The 23,214-nt window shown below is 37.3% G+C and overlaps 1 protein-coding gene across 2 annotated transcripts in view; it reads right to left on the bottom strand.

Moving 5' to 3' along the window:
• LOC103352167 (disintegrin and metalloproteinase domain-containing protein 32) overlaps window positions 1-23,214 on the bottom strand; it is a 193,422-nt gene that overhangs the window by 101,497 nt on the left and 68,711 nt on the right. The window contains exons 8-9 of one of the 2 annotated variants that reach the window (XM_070068579.1): window positions 22,989-23,155; window positions 14,976-15,075 (exon numbers count right to left, since the gene is read on the bottom strand). In XM_070068579.1, coding sequence (XP_069924680.1) covers window positions 14,976-15,075; window positions 22,989-23,155 — 267 coding nt within the window. The remainder of the gene's footprint in view (window positions 1-14,975; window positions 15,076-22,988; window positions 23,156-23,214) is intronic. The other variant, XM_070068580.1, reaches the window with a different exon arrangement.

Raw genomic sequence — 23,214 nt, 5'->3', positions numbered from 1 at the left:
CACAACATACCAAAACTTATGGCATACAGCAAAAGCAGTGTTAAGAGGAAAGTTTATAGCAATAGGTGCCTACATCAATAAATTGGAAAGGCACCAAATAAATGAGCTTTCAATTCATCTCAAGGATCTAGAAAACCTACAGCAAACCAGACCCAAATCTACTAGGAGAAGAGAAATAATTAAAATCAGAGAAGAAATCAACAGGACTGAATACAAAAAAAATACAAAAAATCAGCCAAAGAGATGGATTTCTGAAAAAAAAAAAAAAGAAAATTACACAAGAGAAAGAAGGGAAAAGACCCAAATCAATAAAATCAGAGGTGAAAAAGGGAATGTAACAACAGACACCACAGAATCATCAGAAATTACTACAAGGACTTGTATGCCAGCAAACAGGGAAACCTATCAGAAATGGATAGATTCCTGGACACATGCAACCTACCTAAATTGAACCAGGAAGACATAGAAAACCTAAACAGACCCATAACTGAGACAGAAATTGAAACAGTAATACAGGCCCTCCCAACAAAGAAAAGCCCAAGACCAGATGGATTCACTGCTGAATTCTACCAGACATTTAAAGAAGAACTAACTCCAATACTTCTCAAACTATTCAGAACAATTGAAAAAGAGGGAATCCTCCCAAATTCTTTCTATGAAGCCAGCATCACCTTAATCCCTAAGCCGGAAAAAGATGCAGCATTAAAAGAGAATTACAGACCAATATCCCTGATGAACATATTCGCAAAAATCCTCAATAAAATTCTGGCCAATAGAATGCAACAACACATCAGAAAGATCATCCACCCAGGCAAAGTGGGATTTATCCCTGGTATGCAGGGATGGTTCAACATTCGCAAATCAATCAATGCGATACACCACATTAACAGACTGCAGAAGAAAAACCATATGATTATCTCAATAGATGCAGAGAAAGCATTTGATAAAATACAACACCCTTTCATGATAAAAACTCTAAGCAAATTGAGTATAGAAGGAACATTCCTGAATACAATCAAAGCAATTTATGAAAAACCCACAGCCAACATCCTATTGAATGGGGAAAAGCTGGAAGCATTTCCACTGAGATCTGGTACCAGACAGGGATGCCCACTCTCACCACTGCTATTCAATATAGTTCTAGAAGTTTTAGCCAGAGCCATTAGGCAAGCAAAAGATATTAAATGGATACAAACTGGGAAGGAAGAACTCAAACTATCCCTTTTTGCAGATGATATGATTCTTTATTTAGGGCACCTAAAGAACTCTACTAAGAGACTAGTAGAACTCATAGAAGAGTTTGGCAAAGTAGCAGGGTATAAAATCAATGCACAAAAATCAACAGCCTTTGTATACACAGGCTATGCCATGGCTGAGGAAGAACTTCTAAGATCAATCCCATTCACAATAGCTACAAAAACAATCAAATACCTTGGAATAAACTTAACCAAGGACGTTAAAGATCTCTACGATGAGAATTACAAAATCTTAAAGAAAGAAATAGAAGAGGATACCAAGAAATGGAAAAATCTTCCATGCTCATGGATTGGAAGAATCAACATCATCAAAATCTCCATTCTCCCCAAAGCAATTTATAGATTCAATGCAATACCAATGAAGATACTGAAGACCTTCTTCTAAGATCTGGAAAAAATGATGCTGAAATTTATATAGCGACACAGGAGATCTCGAATAGCTAAAGCAATCTTGTACTAAAAAACAACGCCAGAGGCATCACAATTTCAAATTTCAGGACATACTACAGGACAGTTATGATCAAAACAGCATGGTACTGGTACAGAAACAGATGGATAGACCAATGGAACAGAATAGAAACACCAGAAATCAGCCCAAACATCTATAGCCAACTAACATTTGATCAAGGATCCAAAACCAATTCCTGGAGCGAGGACAGTCTATTCAATAAATGGTGATGGAAAAATTGGATTTCCACGTGCAGAAGCATGAAGCAAGACCCCTACCTTACACCTTACACCTTACACAAAAATCCACTCAACATGGATTAAAGACCTAAATCTACGACCCGACACCATCAAATTATTAGAGAACATTGGAGAGACCCTACAAGATATAGGTACTGGCAAAGACTTCCTGGAAAAGACCCTGGAGGCGTAGGCAGTCAAAGCCAAAATTAACATTTGGGACTGCATCAAATTAAGAAGTTTCTGTACTGTAAAAGAAACAGTCAGGAGAGTGAAGAAGCAAACAAAAGAGTGGGAAAAAATATTTGCAAACTATGCTACAGATAAAGGATTAAAAACCAGAATCTACAAAGAGATCAAAACTCCACAAAAACAAAACAAACAAACAACTTGAGAGAGGGGCCAAGGACCTCAATAGACATTTTTCAAAAGAGGACATCCAAATGGCCAACAGGCACATGAAAAAATGTTCACGATCACTAGCAATCAGGGAAATGCAAATCAAAACCACAACACGGTTTCACCTCACTCCAGTTAGAATGGCTCACATACGGAAATCTACCAACAACAGATGCTGGCGAGGATGTGGGGAAAAAGGGACACTAAACCACTGCATTGGGGATGAAAACTGGTTAAGCCACTATGAAAGTCAGTCGGGAGATTCCTCAGAAGCCTCTATATAACCCTACCATTCAACCCAGTCATCCCACTCCTTGGAATTTACCCAAAGGAAATTAAATTGGCAAATAAAAAAGCTGTCTGCACCTCAATGTTTCTTGCAGCTCAATTCACAATAGCTAAGACCTGGAATCAACCCAAATGCCCATCAACGGTAGACTGGATAAAGAAATTATGGGATATGTACTCTATAGAATACTATACAGCAGTCAAAAACAACAAAACCCGGTCATTTGCAACAAGATGGAGGAATCTGGAAAACATCATGCTGAGTGAATTAAGCCAGTCCCAAAGGGACAAATATCATATGTTCTCCCTGATCGGTGACAACTAACCGAGTACCAAAAAGGAAACCTGTTGAAGTGAAAGGGTCACTATGAGAAATAGTGACTTGATCAGCCCTTGTCCTGACTGTCAAGGAACAACTTACTATTTCATCCCTTTTAGTATTTTTTTTTGTTCTACTTAATATCATTGGTTGAAGTCTTTAACACATAATTATCCTTAGGCGTTTAAATTTAACTGAAAAGTGATCCCTGTTAAATATAAGAGTGGGAATAAGACAGGGAGGAAATGTATAGCACGGCACATGCTCAATCGGACTTACCCCTAATGGCAGAGTTAGAAATGTGCCAGGGAATTCCAATTCAATACCATCAAGGTGGCATGTACCAATGCCATCTCACTAGTCAAAGTGATCAATTTCAATTCACAATTGATCATAATGATAGGATTAAGAGTCAAAGGGATCACATAAACAAGACTAGTGTCTCCTAATACTAAATGATAGTATTAAAAAGGAGAGAATGATCCAACATGGGAAGCAGGATACACAGTAAACTCATAGAATGGTGGATGTCCTAAACACAATTCTGGCCTCAGAATCAGCCCTTAAGGCATCTAGATCTGGCTGAAGAGCCCATGAGAGTATTTTAGGCATGTAAAGCCAAGACACTCTGGCAAAAAAAAAAAAAAAGACTTAAATGAAAGTCCTCTGTGAATGCGATCCCAGTGGAAAAAACGGGCCATCTAAGAAGGAGGTACCTTTCTCTGAAGGGAGGAGAGAACTTCCACTTTGACTATGACCTTGTCTAAATAAGATCGGAGTTGGCAAACTTAAAAGGCTTCCATAGCCTTGGCATCTCATGACAAGAGCCTCGGATGATTACTGATGCCATAAATAAGAGTGTCAAATTGTTAAGTCAACAACAGGAGTCACTGTGCACTTACACCCCGTGTAGAATCTCTGTCCTTAATGTGTTGTATTATGTGAATTAATGGTATAACTAGTACTCAAACAGTACTTTACACTTTGTGTTTCTGTGTGGGTGCAAACTGTTGAAATCTTTACTTAGTATATACTAAATTGATCTTCTGTATATAAAGATAATTGAAAATGAAAAGAATGGGATGGTTGAGGGAGTGCGAGATGGGATGCTTGCGGGTGTGAGTGAGGTTATGGGGGAAAAATAGCCACTGTAATCCAAAAGCTGTACTTTGGAAATTTATATTTATTAAATAATAATTTAAAAAATATTAACCTTGAAAGTAAATTATCTAAATTCTCCAGTTAAAAGAAATACATGGGTTGAATGCATTAAAAAACAAGACCCATCTATCTAGACGAAAAATGTCTAGGCAATAAAGACACACAAAGATTAAAGTGAAAGGATGGAATAAGACATCCCATGCCAGTGGATAGCAAAAATGAGCAGGAGTAGCCATCCTAATATCAGACAAAATATATATTAAAACAAAAACTATTACAAGATATAAACAAGGTCATCATGCAATGATTAACTCAACAGTAAGATGAAGCTACTATAAATTAATATGCACCCAGTGCTAACATCTGGCTATTGAAAAAAATAAATATCAATGAATCTATAGGGAAACATAGGCTATGATATAATAATAATGGGGGACTTCAACACCCATTTCCATCACAGATCAGGTAGACAACAAATCAACAAAGAAACAGTAGAACTAATCTAGACTATTAACGAAATGGATTTAATTGATACCTACATAACATTTCATCCAACAGCTGCAGAATACACATTTTTTTCATCAGTGCATGGAACTTCTTCTACAATAGACTATATGCTAGGCCATAAAGCAAATCTCAACAACTTTTAAAAAAACTGAAATTATATCATATACCATTTTTATCACAATAGTATCAAGCTGGAAATTAACAACTTAAGAAAGTCTAAAATAATATTTAAACACATGGAGACCAAACAAAATGCTCTTGAATGAACAGTGGAACACAGGAAAACTCAAAAGGGAAATTTAAAAATTCCTAGAAATGAATGACAACACAGTGTATCAAAACTTACAGGATATAGCGAAAGTAGTGTTAAGAAGAAAGATTATAACAATTAGTGCCTACATTGAGAAATAGGAAAAGCATCAAATAATTTATCTAAAATGTAAATTAAGGATTTAGAAAAACAAGAACCGACCAAACTCAAAATTAGTAGGAGGAAAGAAACAAAAAATAAATAAATAAAATTGAAAACAACCAAAAAAGAAGCAACCAATGAAGAATTGCTTTTTGGAAAAAAAAAAAAAAACACCCACCATTTGTGCAAGTAACATAAAGGGAGAAAGCCAAAATTAATAAATGAAAAAGAAGCTGTTATATAAAGGACACCACAGAAATTAGAAGAACCATCAAGAAGTACTACAGGGGGCGGAGCCAAGATGGCAGAATAGTGAGGGCGCGCACCGATAGTCCGGGAAAATTTAGTTTAATAAAAGCGGAGTTACGGTAGCCTCAGAAAAAGGATCAGGAAAAAATTGCAGAGGAAACTCTTCCGGAGCTATTCGCTGTGACTCAAAGGACCTACTGGAGAGCAGGGACGCCCACCACGCGGAAGCCGAACTGCGGGAGCCACAGAGTCTGAGCGCCAGTGCGGGAAGGGGAGTCTAGTGACAAAGACACCAGTGAGGAGAGGAGGGATGCCCAGGGCTCCGAGTCCACACATCGGCGCCGGAAGCGGAGGTGAGCTCAGTAACCGGAGACATTGGCAGGGAAACGACGGACAGAATTTTAGAGGGACGCGGGTTTTGAAGCAGGAAAGTCCAACAGACTGACTACAGAGGAGAAGGAAAAATAAATAAATAAATAAATAAAAAGGTGGGGGCATACTGGTACAGACAAGTTCCACTCTCCGCCAACCTTGCAAAGGCCAGCAAGAGACAAAGAGCTGGGATATACATAATAAAAGGGGAGAGTTAAGGCTACAATTCAGTAGCCTAGGCAACCCAGTGGGAGTCCAGAGGAGAAACAGAGCCTGCACAGACTCTTTGGGTAGAAGCCAGCGGAAGCTAAATACCATCCATTCTGCTTAGCCTTGCAGTATTACTTACCTCCTGAACAAAAAATAAAATAAAATAAAATAAATAAATGAATAAATAAATAAAGAGAGATTTACCACGCATAACCTGAGGGTGTCACATTTGCACACCTGTAACCCTGAAGAACCAAGCAGAGCTCTCAGGCCACACCCATCTCAAGCCTCCAAGGCTCCTCCAACAGCAGGCAGTCCACTTAACACGGACATAGTATAATAATAATAATAAAAAAAACTCACAGTGAGGGAAACAGAATTAACCATGCCAAGCAATAAACACAGAAATCGAGGGAACAAGATAAACGATGACATTATGATGCCTCCAAATAAACAAAACACCCCAAGCCAAGATTATGAAGATGATGAGATAGAAGAAATGCAAGATAGGGATTTCAAAAAATTTATGATAAGAACATTTAGAAGTTTTCAAAAGCAAATCCTTGAACTACAGAAATCCTTATTAGACAGGATTGAAAATCTCTCTCGTGAAAATGAAATTTTAAGGAAGAATCAAAATGAAACGCAGAAACTAGTAGAGCAGGAAAGTGTGATAGTGAAGAGAAATCAAAATGAAATGAAGAGCTTAATAGATCAAATGACAAACACATTAGAGAGCCTTAAAAACAGAATGGGTGAAGCAGAAGAGAGAATATCGGACTTAGAAGGCAGAGAACAGGAAAGGATACAGTCAAACCAAAGAAAAGAAGAGGAAATTAGAAATCTAAAAAATATTGTTGGGAATCTACAGGATACTATTAAAAAAAACCAACATTCGAGTTCTAGGAGTTCCTGAAAGCATGGAGAGAGAGAAAGGATTAGAAGTCCTTTTTAGTGAGATACTGGCAGAGAACTTTCCGGGTTTGGAGAAGGACAGAGACATCCTAGTACAGGAAGCTCATAGAACCCCCAATAAACATGACCAAAAGAGATCCTCACCAGGACACATGGTAATTAAACTTACCACAGAGAAACATAAAGAAAAGATCCTAAAATGTGCAAGAGAGAAACGTCAGATTACTCTCAGAGGATCTCCAATCAGACTCACAGCAGACTTCTCATCAGAAACACTACAGGCTAGGAGGGAATGGCGAGACATAGCACAGGTACTAAGAGAAAAAATTGCCAGCCCAGAATATTGTATCCTGCTAAGCTCTCGTTTGTGAATGAAGGTGAAATAAAGACCTTTCATAGCAAACAGAAATTGAAAGACTTTGTGGCCACTCGTCCGGCCCTGCAAAAGATACTTAAAGATGTGCTACACTCAGAAACACAGAAACACGGCCATGAATATGAAAGAAGGTAAAGGAAGAAAAACCACCAGTAAAAGAGTATGGGAAGCTCAAAGCATATACTAGAAAATATCTCCGGGAAAATGGCAGGGCAAAGTCACTACATATCAATAGTCACATTAAATATTAATGGTCTTAACTCTTCAGTTAAAAGACACCGATTGGATGATTGGATCAAGGAACACAACCGAACTATTTGTTCCCTACAAGAAACACATCTCTCTAACAAAGATGCATGCAGACTGAAAGTAAAAGGTTGGAAAAAGATATTCCATGCCAACAGAAAACAAAAAAAAAAAAACAGAAAAAATAAACTTTAATACAAAAACTGTTAAGAGAGACAAAGAGGGACACTATATAATGATTAAGGGTTCAATTGAACAGGAAGATGTAACTATTATAAATGTATATGCACCTAATTACAGGACACCGGTCTATTTAAAAGATATGTTAAGGGACTTAAAGGGAGATTTAGATTTCAATACAATAGTACTGGGGGACTTCAATACTCCACTCTCAGAAATAGACAGATCATCCGGACAGAAGATCAACAAGGAAACAGCAGATTTAATCGACACTATTGCCCTAATGGATCTAACAGATAACTACAGAACTTTCAATCCTACATCTAAAGACTTCACATTCCTCTCAGCAGTGCATAGAACCTTCTCTAGGATTGATCACATACTAGGTCATAAAGCAAGTCTCAGCAAATTTAAAAGAATTAGAATCATACCATGCAGCTTCTAAGACCAAAGCTGGATGAAGCTGGAAATTAGCAACTCAGGAAACCCTAGAAAGTATGCAAACACATGGAGACTGAACAACATGCTCCTGAATGAACACTGGGTCATTCAAGAAATCAAAAGAGAAATTGAAAACTTTCTGGAAGTAAATGAGGATAACAACACAACATACCAAAACTTATGGGATACAGCAAAAGCAGTACTGAGAGGCAAGTTTATAGCAATAGGTGCCTACATCAATAAATTGGAAAGGTACCAAATAAATGAGCTTTCAGCGCATCTCAAGGACCTAGAAAAACTGCAGCAAACCAAACCCAAATCTAGCAGGAGAAGAGAAATAATTAAAATCAGAGAAGAAATCAACAGGATTGAATCCAAAAAAATTACAAAAATCAGCCAAAGAGCTGCATTTTTGAAAAAATAAACAAAATTGACACCCCATTGGCCCAACTAACTAAAAAAAGAAAAGACCCAAATCAATAAAATCAGAGAAGAAAAAGGGAATGTAGCAACAGACACCACAGAAATAAAAAGAATCATCAGAAATTACTACAAGGACTTGTATGCCAGCAAACAGGAAAACCTATCAGAAATGGATAGATTCCTGGACACATGCAACCTACCTAAATTGAACCAGGAAGACATCGAAAACCTAAACAGACCCATAACTGAGACAGAAATTGAAACAGTAATACAGGCCCTCCCAACAAAGAAAAGCCCAAGACCAGATGGATTCACTGCTGAATTCTACCAGACATTTAAAGAAGAATAACTCCAATACTTCTCAAACTATTCAGAACAATCGAAAAAGAGGGAATCCTCCCAAATTCTTTCTATGAAGCCAGCATCACCTTAATCACTAAGATGCAGCACTGAAAGAAAATTATAGACTAATATCCCTGATGAACATATTCGCAAAAATCCTCAATAAAATTCTGGCCAATAGAGTACAACAACACATCAGGAAAATCATCCAACCAGACCAAGTGGGATTCATCCCTGGTATGCAGGGATGGTTCAACATTCGCAAATCAATCAATGTGATTCACCACATTAACAGACTGCAAAAGAAAAACCACATGATTATCTCAATTGATGCAGAGAAATCATTCGATAAAATTCAACACCCTTTCATGATGAAAACTCTAAGCAAATTGGGTATAGAAGGAACATTCCTCAATATAATCAAAGCAATTTATGAAAAACACACGGCCAGCGTCCTATTGAATGGGGAAAAGTTGGAAGCATTTCCACTGAGATCTGGCACCAGGCAGGGATGCCCACTCTCCCCACTTCTATTTAACATAGTTCTGGAAGTTTTAGCCAGAGCCATCAGACAAGAAAAAGAAATTAAAGGAATACAAATTGAGAAGGAAGAAGTCAAACTATCCCTCATTGCAGACGATATTTTTGTTTACTTAGAGGATGCAAAGAACTCTACTAAGAGACTATTGTAACTCATAGAAGAGTTTGGCAAAGTGGCAGGATATAAAATCAATGAACAAAGATCAACAGCCTTTCTATACACAAGCAAGGCCACGGCTGAGAAAGAACTGCTAAGATCAATCCTATTCACAATAGCTACAAAAACAATCAAATACCTTGGAATAAACTTAACCAAGGACGTTAAAGATCTCTACGATGAGAATTACAAAATTTTAAAGAAAATAGAAGAGGATACCAAAAAATGGAAAAATCTTCCATGCTCATGGATTGGAAGAATCAACATCATCAAAATCACCATTCTCCCAAAAGCAATTTATAGATTCAATGCAATTCCGATCAGGATACCAAAGATATTCTTCTCAGATCTAGAAAAAATGATGCTGAAATTCATATGGAGGCAAGAGACCTCGAATAGCTAAAGCAATCCTGTACAACAAAAACAAAGCCGGAGGCATCTCAATACCAGATTTCAGGACATACTACAGGGCAGTTGTAATCAAAACAGCATGGTACTGGTACAGAAACAGATGGATAGACCAATGGAACAGAATTGAAACACCAGAAATCAACCCAAACATCTATAGCCAACTTATATTTGATCAAGGATCTAAAACCAATTCCTGGAGCAAGGACAGTCTATTCAATAAATGGTGCTGGGAAAACTGGATTTCCACGTGCAGAATCACGAAGCAAGACCCCTACCTTACACCTTACACAAAAATCCACTCAACATGGATTAAAGACCTAAATCTACGACCTGACACCATCAAGTTATTAGAGAACATTGGAGAAACCCTTCAAGATATTGGCACAGGCAAAGAGTTTCTGGAAAAGGCCCAGGAGGCACAGGCAGTCAAAGCCAAAATCAACTATTAGGATTGCATCAAATTGAGAAGTTTCTGTACTGCAAAAGAAACAGTCAGGAGAGTGAAGAGACAACCGACAGAATGGGAAAAAATATTTGCAAACTATGCAACAGATAAAGGGTTAATAACCAGAATCTACAAAGAGATCAAGAAACTCCACAAAAACAAAACCAACAACCCACTTGAGAGATGGGCCAAGGACTTCAATAGACATTTTTCAAAAGAGGAAATCCAAATGGCCAACAGGCACATGAAAAAATGTTCAAGGTCACTAGCAATCAGGGAAATGCAAATCAAAACCACAATGAGGTTTCACCTCACCCTGGTTAGAATGGCTCACATACAGAAATCTACCAACAACAGATGCTGGCAAGGATGTGGGGGAAAAGGGAAACTAACCCACTGTTGGTGGGAATGCAAACTGGTCAAGCCACTATGGAAGTCAGTCTGGAGATTCCTCAGAAACCTGAATATAACCCTACCGTTCGACCCAGCCATCCCACTCCTTGGAATTTACCCAAATGAATTTAAATTGGCAAACAAAAAAGTGGTCTGCACCCTAATGTTTATTGCAGCACAATTCACAATAGCTAAGACCTGGAACCAACCTAAATGCCCATCAACGGTAGACTGGATAAAGAAATTATGGGATATGTACTCTTTAGAATACTATACCGCAGTAAGAAACAACGAAATCCAGTCATTTGCAACAAAATGGAGGAATCTGGAACACATCATGCTGAGTGACGTAAGCCAGTCCCAAAGGGACAAATGCCATATGTTCTCCCTGATCGGTGACAACTGACTGAACACCAAAAAGGAAACCTCCTGAAGTGAAATGGACACTATGAGAAACGGTGACTTGATCAGCATAGCCCTGACTGTTAATGAACAACTTAATACATTATCCCTCTTAGTAGTTTTTTTTTTGTCTGTTTACTTAATATGACTGGTTTATTTCTGTAATTAATACACAGTTATTCTTAAGTGTTGAAATTTAACTGAAATGTGATCCCTGTTAAACATAAGAGTGGGAATAAGAGAGGGAAGAGGTGTATAATTTGGGACATTTTCAGGCCGACTTGCCCCAAATGGTAGAGTTAGAAACATACCAGGGACTCCAATTCAATCCCATCAAGCTGGCATGTACCAATGCCATCTCACTAGTCCAAGTGATCAATTTCAGTTCACAATTGATCATAATGAAAGGACTAACAGTCAAAGGGAGCACATAAACAAATCTAGTACCTGCTAATACTAACCAATAGAATAAATAAAGGGGAGAGTGATCCAACATGGGAAGTGAGGTACTCAGCAGACTCATAGAATGGCAGATGTCCTAAACAGCACTCTGGCCTCAGAATCAGCCCTAAAGGCATTCGGATCTGGTTGAAAAGCCCATGAGAGTATTTCAGGCATGGAAAGCCAAGACACTCTGGCAAAAAAAAAAAAAAAAACCCTAAAAGATCTCTGTGAGTGAGATCCCAGTGGAAAGAATAGGTCTTCAAAGAAGGAGGTACCTTTCTCTGAAGGGAGGAAAGAACTTCCACTTTGACTATGACCTTGTCTAAATAAGATAAGAGTTGGAGAACTCAGAGGGCTTCCATAGCCTTGGAAACTCATGACTGGAGCATAGGGAGATTACTGATGCCATAAACAGGAGTGTCAATTGGTAAAGTCAACAATACGAGTCACTGTGCACTTACTCCTCATGTAGTTTCTCTGTCCTTAATGTGCTGTGCATTGAGATTTAATGCTATAACGAGCACTCAAACAGTATATTTCACTTTGTGTTTCTATGGGGTTGCAAACTGTTGAAATCTTTACTTAATATATACTAAACTGATCTTCTGGAAAAAAAAAAAAGAAATTATCAATTCCCAACTTGACTCTCACTGGGATTAAACATGATAATAGGTCTGATCTGATTTCATCATCATTTAAAAAATCATCTATTATTTTTCACTTTATGTTTCTGTGTGGGAGCAAACTGTTGAAATCTTTACTTAATGTATGCTAAACTGATTTTCTGTATATAAAGAGAATCGAAAATGAATCTTGATGTGAATGGAAGGGGAGAGGGAATGGGAAAGGGGAGGGTTGCGGGTGGGAGGGACGTTATGGGGGGGAAGCCATTGTAATCCATAAGCCGTACTTTGGAAATTTATATTCATTAAATAAAAGGTAAAAAAAAAAAGAGTAAGAGAGGTTGAATAATGATACCAAAACACAGATAAAGAGAAGCTAGATAATGGATACAATAAGAAAACTCTAAGGAATATTTCCTAGCATTCTATGAAGAGTGGAATTACTATAGTTTACAACATTTTTATATATTTTATGAAGAACTACAGAAGAGGAACTTGAAGGTCCCAGACATAAAGAAAGGTGCTCAGACAGAAATCAACAAACCACAAATACTGATGAGGATGTGGGGGAAAGGTACCCTAATCCACTGTTTGTGGGAATGTAAACTGGTACAGCCTCTGCGAAGACAATATGGACATACCTTAGAAATCTGAATGTAGAGCTACCATATGGATCCAGCATTCCCACTCCTGGGAATTTACTCAAATGGAAAAAAAAACAGCATATCAAAGAGTGATCTGTACCCTCATTTACTGCAGCTCAATTCACAATAGCTAAGATATGGAATCAATCGAAGTATCCATCAACTAAAGACTGGATAAAGAAATTATGGTAGATATATACTATGGGATACTATATAGCAGTAAAGAAAAAAATGAAATCCTGTAGCTTGCAACAAAATGGATGCAACTGGAAACCATTATACTTATTGAAATAAGTCAGTCCCAAAAAGGTAGATACCATGTTCTCCCTGATCTGTGAAAACTAATAGAGCACCTAAAATGTAAGGCATTGGAGTGAAATTGACAGTTTGAGAAGCAATAATCTAGAACAGCCCTTGTCTCTACTGTTGAGAAACAATGCTTTTTTTTTCTTCACACTATTTGTTGAACTTTTTACTTAGTATACAGTTAATCTTATGACTATAAAGTTAACTGAAAATAGATCTTTCTAAAAAATAAGAATCAGAATAGGAGAGAGCAGAGGAAGAAGGGTAGGAGCATGGGAGGGAGGGAGGGTAAGGTGGAAAGTATCACTATGTTCCTAAATCTGTGTATATGAAATTTGTATAACTTAAATAAAATTTAAAAATACATAAATAAATAAAATTGAAGTATAAAAAAATAAAAATGCTCTTAATTACTCAGAAAAGATGGAAATTCTTATTACCAAGATTTGACTATCGTAGTGTATAAATTTCTTGAAATACCACACTATTACCCATATATATGATTATATGTTCATCAAAAAATGTATAAAGCCTTGAAAATGTTTAAAAATAGAATAAAGATTTTATATATAAAACATAATGCTACACCTCATGAAACTAGAAAATAAAACAAAATGAGAGCTGGTGCTGTGGCACAGTGGGTTAAAGCCCCAGCCTGCAGTGCCGGCCTGGGGTTCGAGTTCTGGCTGCTCCTCTTCCAATTCAGCTCTCTGCTATGGCTTGGGAAAGCAGTAGAAGATGGCCTAAGTTCTTGGATCCCTGCACCTGTGTGGGAGACCTGGAAGAAACTCCTGGCTCCTGGCTCCTGGCTTCGGATCAGTTCAGCTCTGGCCATTGCGGTCATTTGGAGAGTGAAAGAGCAGAATGGAAGACCTCTCTCTCTCTGGCTCTACCTCTCTCTGTAACTCTGTCTTTTTAATAAATAAAATAATTCTTAAATAAAAATGAGTCCAAAGTTAGAAGAAGGGAGGAAAAATACCAGAGCAGAAAAAATGAAAGAGACCAAAAAAAGTACAGATGATCAACACTAAGAATTGACTTTTTTTGAAAAGCTAAGTAAAACTGACAAACCCTTGAACTAAGAAAAATGAGGAAAGACTCCAAATCAGAAAATTTTAAAAAATTGTAACACATATTACACACATACACAAAGGCTCATAAAAGACTACTGTGAACAATTATAAACCAATAATTTGTCCAACCCAAGAGAAATTTCTAGAAACATATAGCCTACCAAAATTGAGTCATAATGAAATTAGAAGACTGAACAGACCAACAGCAAGTAAGAAAATTGAATCAGTAATTAAAACTTTCCTATAAAACTCATGACCAGATGGTTTCACAGCTGACATTCCACAAATATTTAAAGAAAAAAATACTTCCTCATCTCAAATTTCCTCTCCCCCTAAAAAAATGAAGAGGCAAGAATATTTTCAACCTCATTTTACAAGGCCACCCTCACACCACAACCAAAGACACTTCACATAAGCAAACCTATAAACAAGTACCAATAATAACAATGGTGCAAAAAATCCTCAACAAACAACTAGCAACTTCTGTTCGCCGCACAATAAAAGGATTATTCACCATAACCAAGCGTAACGTATCCCTAGGGTGCAAAATTGGTTCAACATCTGTAAATCAATAAATTTAATTTATTATATTAACAGAATAGACAGAAAACTTATGATCATCTCAACAGATGCAGAAAAACTGTGACAAAATTCAACATCCTTCCATGTTAAAAAAAAAAAAAACTCTCAACAAATATTCCTCAACACAATTAATGCCGTATTTCACAATCTTAGAGCTAAAATCATACTCAACATTTAACTTGAAGTCTTCTCCTCTAACATCAGGAACAACACAAGGATGTCCACTCTCATCACTCTTTCCAAAATAATACTGGATGTCATAGCCAGAGCAGCTAGGTAAAAAAAAGAAATAAAAGGCATCAAAAAAGGAAAGGGAGACGTGAGTCTCTCTTAGCTGACAATATGATCTTATATACAAGTGTATCTCAAGAATCTCATGAAAAAATAAAACTGAAAGATAAGTTTATTTTGGTACAAAAACAATCTTGGAATGCATGCACAGTTTTTCCATAATACATCTTTCATGAACTTTTTGAAGACCTCATTGTTTACATATATTTCAAAAATTTTGTACCAAAATAAACTTACCTGTTTACAATGTTTTTAAAAAGGTAAAACTGTATTTTTTACTTTTAAGGTATACAAACTTCATGCATTTCATACATACAAATTTAGAAACACAGTGATTCTCCCGACACTACCCATACATTCCCACATACACTCCCACCCTACTTCCTCTTCCCTCTCCTATTCCAATTCTTATTTTTTACTAAGATTTATTTTCAATTAACTTTATACACATATGATTATCCCTACACCAAATGAAGTGTTCAACAAATAGTATGAAAAAAAAAAAACTGTTTCTCAACAGTGGAGACAATGGCTATTCAAAGCCATCACATCTCAAAGTGTCAATTTCACTTCTATAGATTACCTCTTAGGTACTCTATTAACTACCACAGGTAAGGAAAAACATATGGTATTTGTCTTTTTGGGACTTGCTTATCTCTCTAAGTATAATGGTTTCCAGTTGTATCCATTTCATTACAAATGACATGATTTCATTTTTTTTACCACTGTGTAGCATTCCATGGTGTACATACCCCATAATTTCTTTATCTCCTCTTCAGTTGACGGTATCTGTGTTGATTCCACACCTTAGCTATTGTAAACTGAGCTGCCATAAACATAGAGGTACAGATCGCTCTTTCCTATGCTGATTTCATTTCTTTTGGGTAAATTCCCAGGAATTGGGTGGCTGGGTCATATGGTAGGTCTATATTCAGATTTCTGAGGTATATCCACACTGTCTACCATAGTGGCAGCACCAGTTTACATTCTCACCAACAGTGGATTAGGATACATTTTTCAAACACATCCTCACCAGCACTTGTTGTTTGTTGATTTCTGTAGGAGAGCCATTATAACTGGGCTGAAGTGACACCTCATTGTGCCTTTGATTTGCATTTCCCTGATGGCTAGTAACCCTGAGCATTTTTTCATATGTCTGTTGGCCATCTGAATTATCTTCTTTTGAAAAAAAATGCCTGTTCAAGGCCTTTGCCCATTTCTTAACTAGTTTGTTTTATAGTTATTGAGTTTCTTGAGCTCCTTACACCTTCTAGATATCGGACCTTATCAGCTGCATAGTCTGCAAATATTTTCTCCCAATTCTGTCAGTTGCCTCTTCACTATGCAGAATGTTTCTTCTGTATTGCAGAAGCTTCCCAATTTGATGTAATCCCATTTGTTAATTTTGGCTTTGATTGCATGTGCTTCTGGGGTCTATTCCAAAAGTCTTTGCCTATTATGCCATTGACTTGTAGGGTTTTCCCAATGTTCCTTAATAATATGATGGTATCAGCTTGTAGATTTAGGTCTTTGATGCATGGTGAGTGGATTTTTGTGTAAGATGTGAGGTAGGAGTCTTGCTTCATACATCTGCATGTGAAGATCAAGTTTTCTCAGCTGGGGCCGGCACTGTGGCATACCATGTAAAGTACCCACCTGCAAAGTCAGCATCCCATATGGCTGCCAGTTCAAGTCCTGGAAGCTCTACTTCTGATCCAGCTCTCAGATATGGCCTTGGAAAGGATAATCTCTTCAACAAATGGTATTGTGAAATCCAAGTATTGACATACATTATAGTGAAAATGGACCCTCATCTCACACTTTAGGTAAAAATCAACTAAAAATAGATTGATGATTTAACAGACCTGAAACTCTAAAATTAGGAGAAGAAAATAGCAGGGAGAAAATTCCATGACATTGTTTTATTTAGAGATTTCTAGGATAGGACCATCAAAGCAGAGGCAATGAAAGCACAAATACACAAACAGGGTTTCATCAAACCACAAAGCTTCTGTACAGTAAAAGAAATAAATAACAGAATGAAAAGGTAACACACATATTGAAGGAAATGTTAGCAAATCATACATCAGATAAGCGACTAATGCCAAAATATACAAGGAACTCAAACTTCTTAACAATGAGAAAGAAAATATTTTTTTAAGACATGGGGAAGGGCATGAAAAGATATTTCACAAAGAAAGATACTCAAATAGCCAAAAGTTACACGATGAAAACTCAACATTACAAATCATCAGAGAAGCACAAATTAAAATCAGAATAACATATCACCTCAAATCTATCAGAGCAGCTACTATCAAAAGATGAAAGATAATAAAGGTTAAAAAGGATGTACAGAAAATGAAAGCTTTGAATGCTGTTCATGGTGGTATCATAAATTGTGCAGTCATTTTGGAAAACATGGAGGTTTCTCAAAAAATTAAAAACAGAATTACCATAAGATCTAGCAATAACACCAGACACTATGAGAAACAGTGACTTCATCAGCCCTTGCCCTGACTGTTGATGAACAACTTAATACTTTACCCTTTTAGTATTTTTTTGTTCTACTTAATACTATTGGTTGAACTCTGTAATTAATACACAATTATTCTTAAGTGTTGAAACTTAACTGCAAAGTGATCCCTGTTAAATATAAAAGTGGGAATAAGAGAGGGAAGAGATGTACAGTTTGAGACATGTTCAATTGGACTTGCTCCAAATGGTAGAGTTAGAAACGTGCCAGTGGATTCCAATTCAATAACATCAAGGTGGCATGTACCAATGCCATCTCACTAATCAAAGTGATCAATTTCAGTTCACAATTGACCATAATGATAGGTCTAAGAGTCAAAGGGATCACACAAACAAGACTAGTGTCTGCAAACACTAACTGATAGAATAAAAAAAGGGAGAGAATGATCCAACATGGGATACACAGCAGACTCATAGAATAGCAGATGTCCTAAACAGAACTCTGGCCTCAGAATCAGCCCTTAAGTCATTCAGATCCAGCTGAAAAGCCCATGAGAGTATTTCAGGCATGGAAAGCCAAGACACTCTGGCAAAAAAAAAATGACCTAAATGAGAGATCTCCACAAGTGAGATCCCAGTGGAAAGAACAGGTCATCAAAGAAGGAGATACTATTCTCTGAAGGGAGGAGAGAACTTTCACTTTGACTATGACCCTGTCTAAATATGATCAGAGTCGGCGAACTCAAAAGGCCTCCATAGCCTTGGCAACTCATGACAAGAGCCTAGGGTGATTACTGATGCCATAAACAAGAGTGTCAGTTTGTTAAGTCAACAACAGGAGTCACTGTGCACTTACTTCTCATGTAGGATCTCTGTCCTTAATGTGCTGTACATTGTGATTTAATGCTATAACTAGTACTCAAACAGTATTGTTCACTTTGTGTTTCTATGTGGGTGCAAACTGTTGAAAGCTTTTTTAATATATGCTAAATTGATCTTCTGTATATAAAGATATTTGAAAATGAATCTTGATGTGAATGAAAGGGGAGAGGGTGCGGCAGAGCTTGGGTTGCGGGTGGGAGGGAAGTTATGGGGAGGGGAAGCCATTGTAATCCATAAGCTATACTTTGGAAATTTATATTCATTAAATAAAAGTTAAAAAAAAATAAAATAAAATAACACCACCAGGTACGTATACATACAAGATTCAAGTAAGAATGTCAAGCAAATGTTTTACATTCCTATGTTCATTGAAGAATTATTCAAAATTTTCAAGATATGGAAACAACCAACAAATGATTTTTTAAAACTATTTACTGTATTTATTTGAAAGGCAGAGAAACCAAGAGGGAAAGATAGACAGAATAAGACAATCTGACAACATATAAAAGGTAGAACAATGCAGTTCAGTGGTATTTATTCCAAAAAGCAATTAAAAACCAAAGTAATTTGTTACTTTCAAAGTAATTTGCTAATATCAATAAAATAGGCCATAAGTCAAGCAGCACTAGTAGATACTAGAATTTTTTCAGCAGATGAAGAAAAATCATTTGATAACATTTATACAAGAATTAAAAAAAAAAACTTCTATTAATGAAACAAAAAAAAAATAGAAACCTCCTGGACTGATACACAGCTTTTATAGAAACTCTACCACAAACTACACACTTAATCTTTTTTAAGATATTTTATTTATTTCAAAGACAGAGTTACAGAGAGAGGTAGAGACAAAGAGAGAGGTCTTCCATCTGCTGGTTCACTCCCCAGACAGTTGCCAAGGCTAGAGCTGCATCAATCTGAAGCCAGGAGCCTGGAGCTTCTTCCAGGTCTCCCATGTGGGTGCAGGGGCCCAAGGACTTGGGCCATCTTCTACTGCTTTCCCAGGTTATAGCAGAGAGTGGGATCGGAAGAGGAGAAGCCAGAATTAGAACTGGCGTCCATATGGAATGCCAGTGCTTCAGGCCAGGGCTTTAACCCGCTGAGCCACAGTGCTGCCCCATACTTTATCTTAAAATAAAGAAAAAAAAAATTCCTTTCCAATTGCGAATTATATAGAAACATCAGCTATCAAAACTTGTATTCATCAGAGTTTAAGTACTCTTAGCCAATACAATAGAGCAATTAGTGGCATAAGTATGGAATTAAAAGAAATAAAACTACCATAATTTTCAGGTATGTTTGTGTATTCCAAAATTAGAAAATCTCAACAGATACATTATTAGATTTTTTTGTTTGTTTGTTTGTTTGTTTTTTTGCCAGGCAGTGAGACAGTGAGAGAGAGACAGAGAGAGTTATAGACAGTGAGAGAGAGACAGAGAGAAAGGTCTTCCTTCCATTGGTTCACTGCCTAATGGCCACCATGGCCAGCGCTGCACTGATCTGAAGCCAGGAACCAGGTGCTTCCTCCCAGTCTCCCATGCAGGTGCAGGGACCCAAGCACTTGGGCTATTCTCTACTGCCTCCCCCGGGCCACAGCAGAGAGCTGGACTGGAAGAGGAGCAACCGGGACTAGAACCCAGAGTGCCGGTGCTGCAGGTGGAGGATTAGACTAGTGAGCCACAGCGCTGGCCCCATTATTAGGATTTTTAAGAATGAATTTTTACAACACAAAGAGTAAACACTAGTATAAACTGTGAATTTTTAGTTAATATTAATGTGTCAACATTGGTCTAACAATTTTAACAAAATTACCACATCAACCCGATATTAAAAATGGCAGTAACTGGGGAGAGCGCTGTGGCGCAGAGGGTTAAAGCCCTAGCCTGAAGTACAGGTATCCCATATGGGCGCCAGTTCTAGTCCCAGCTGCTCTACTTCTGATCCAGCTCTCTGCCATGGCCTGGGAAAGCAGTAGAAGATGGCCCAAGTGCTTGTTCCCCTGCTCCCAGATGGGAGACCCAGAAGAAGCTGCTGGCTCCTGACTTTGATTTGGCCCAGCCCTGGCCACTGTGGCCATTTGGGGAGTAAACCATCAGATGGAAGATTCCTCTCTCTTTCTGTCTCTCCCTCTTTCTCCACTGCTCTGCCTTTCAAATAAATAAAATAAATCCTTAGGAAAAAAATGGCAGGGTTTAGAAGCTCAGGGAAAAGTGATATATAGAAACACTGTACTTTTTACTTTTTTCTGTAAAACTAAAAGTATTCTAAAAAATAAAATTACTAATTTACAAAAGAAATTCAGTACTTCAAATTTAATTATATTTCTGTATCTTTAAAATATGATTAGAACATAAATATTCTATTGAAATTAGCATTAAATATTAAAGGCCTAGAAATAAATATCAAAATAACATGCAAGACCTCTGCATAAAACCGTAAAGATTTTCTGAGTGAGCTGAATAAGGCTTTGGATAACAGAAGGAAGTATCACTATCAATAATTAGAATGTTCAATATAATAAACACACATGCTTATAGATTGCAAGACTCAACAATGTAAATATGTCCATTCTCCCCAAACAGGTTTATGGAATTATATTAATGTCTGTAAAAAGAGGCTGCTTATGAAAGCCAGTGCTGTGGCATAGTAGACTAAGCCTCCACCTGCAGTTCATGTCCAAGCTGCTCCTCTTCTGATCCAGCTCTCTGCTTATGGCCTAGAAAAGCAGTAGAAGATGAATCAAGTGCTTGGGCCTTGCACCAGCATGGGAGACCCAGAAGAAGATTCTGGCTCCTGGATTTGTATTGATCCAGCTCCTGGCCATTGTGGCCAACTGGGGAGTGAACCAGCATATGGAAGACTCTTCTGTCTCTCCTTCTCTATCTGTAACTCTACCTCTCAAATAAATAAATAAAATCTTAAAAAAAAGGGGGGGAGGGTTATGAGGACTGACAAATTTGTGACAAAACAGCTAGTTAAATTCCAGGCAAAACTGACTATCCGTATGTCAGAAAATAAAATTTTACCTCTTTTTTATACTATATAAAAATTAATGAGGGGCCGGCGCCAAGGCACAGTAGGTTAATCCTCCACTTGAAATGCCGGCATACTATATGGGCACCAGTTCTAGTCCCGGCTGCTCCACTTCTGATCCAGCTCTCTGCTATGGCCTGGGAAAGCAGTGGAAGATGGCCCAAGTCCTTGAACCCCTGCACCTGCATGGGAGACCTGGAGGAGGCTACTGACTCCTGGATTCAAATCGGCTCAGCTCCAGCCATTGCGGCCATTTGGGGAGTGAACCAAAGGAAGGAAGACCTTTCTTTCTGTCTCTCCTTCTCACTGTCTACTTCTCAAATAAATAAATAAAATCTTTTAGAAAATTAAGAGAGATGGGCATGTGGGTGTAGCAGGTTAAGCCACCACCCCAAAGACCACATCCCATATTGGAGTTTTGGTTCAAATCCAAGTTACACAGCTTCTGGTACAGTTTCAGGCTACTGCGCCAGGGAAAAAAGCAGATAATAGCCCAATTTTTTGCATCACTGCCACCCAAGTGGGAAACGTGGATGAAGTTCTTGGTTCCTGGCTTTGGCCTGGCCCAGCCCCAGCTGCTTCAGGCATTTGGGGAGCCAATTAATGGCTGGAAGACAGCCCGCTCTCTCTTGCTCTATTTCCCTCCCATCCTTCCTCCCTTCCTTCTTCTTTTCCAAGTAAATAAAATTAACACAGATATGAAAAGACAGTTACAGAAGGACAGAGCCAAATGATCTGTGAAGCATAAGAAAAGATGCTCAATTCATCAGAAAATAGCAAGTGAAGATGACAGTGACATTGCTTTATATCCATCAGACTAGAAAAAATGAAAAAAGTAAAACATTTATTAGTGGAAGAGATGTGAAAGATTAACTTATACATGCAAAAGGAAATAAGGACATACCAACAGAGAAACAGCATATATATATATATGCATACATATATATTTCTATATAAATATCTACGTTTACCTATAGATATATACAGAGATCTATTGAAAGAAATTTGATTGTTGCAAAAGCATAGTATGAATAAAATTATAAATATATAGCTATAACATTATAAAACATTTTTAAATAATGCAGAAAATTCACTAGAACAAACTACTTATAACTCACATTAGCAAGTTTTTTATCAAAACGCATAATAAAAATACAAATGATGTCAAGTAAACCCCGTTTCTGTGTACAAGTTTAGAGTAGGGGCTCTGGAATTAACAAACTGTGAGTTCAAACCACAGATACATCTCTAGGTCTGAAAGTTCTGAGAAAGCTTAACCTCTGGAAATCTCAATCTCCGTGTACAAAGTTGATAAGCATAGAAATAAATGTGAGTTCCTTTCCATATTGCCTGACATCTAGAAAGTCATCAGGCAGCCAAAATAAAGCACATAATGAATAATCAAAACACAGTCATAAATGAATAACAGTTTTCTGTTTCAAACTATGTAATTATCTCATTACCACAGATCTGTTTTTCCCTTTGAGGAGTACTGAAACATTATGCTTACATGAATAGATATGCAACATCATGAGGCCTTAAGGTAAGATAAAAATGTTTCCACTTTAAAAATATGTGCAATAATTCATCTGCCTCACCAATGGTAGAAATTTTATTTTCATCTGACCACAATTCTAATGATGACAGCACAACAGTGACTTTAAATTGGGTAAACATCTAAGAACAGAAAAACAAATATGTGCAGTTAATTTTTTATTTTTAATAACCAAGAAATT

This window comes from Oryctolagus cuniculus, chromosome 2 (genome assembly GCF_964237555.1).
Source record: "Oryctolagus cuniculus chromosome 2, mOryCun1.1, whole genome shotgun sequence".
NCBI lineage: Eukaryota > Metazoa > Chordata > Mammalia > Lagomorpha > Leporidae > Oryctolagus > Oryctolagus cuniculus.
Note: the sequence above shows the minus strand (reverse complement) of the source record. Positions and strands in the feature narration are given on the sequence as shown.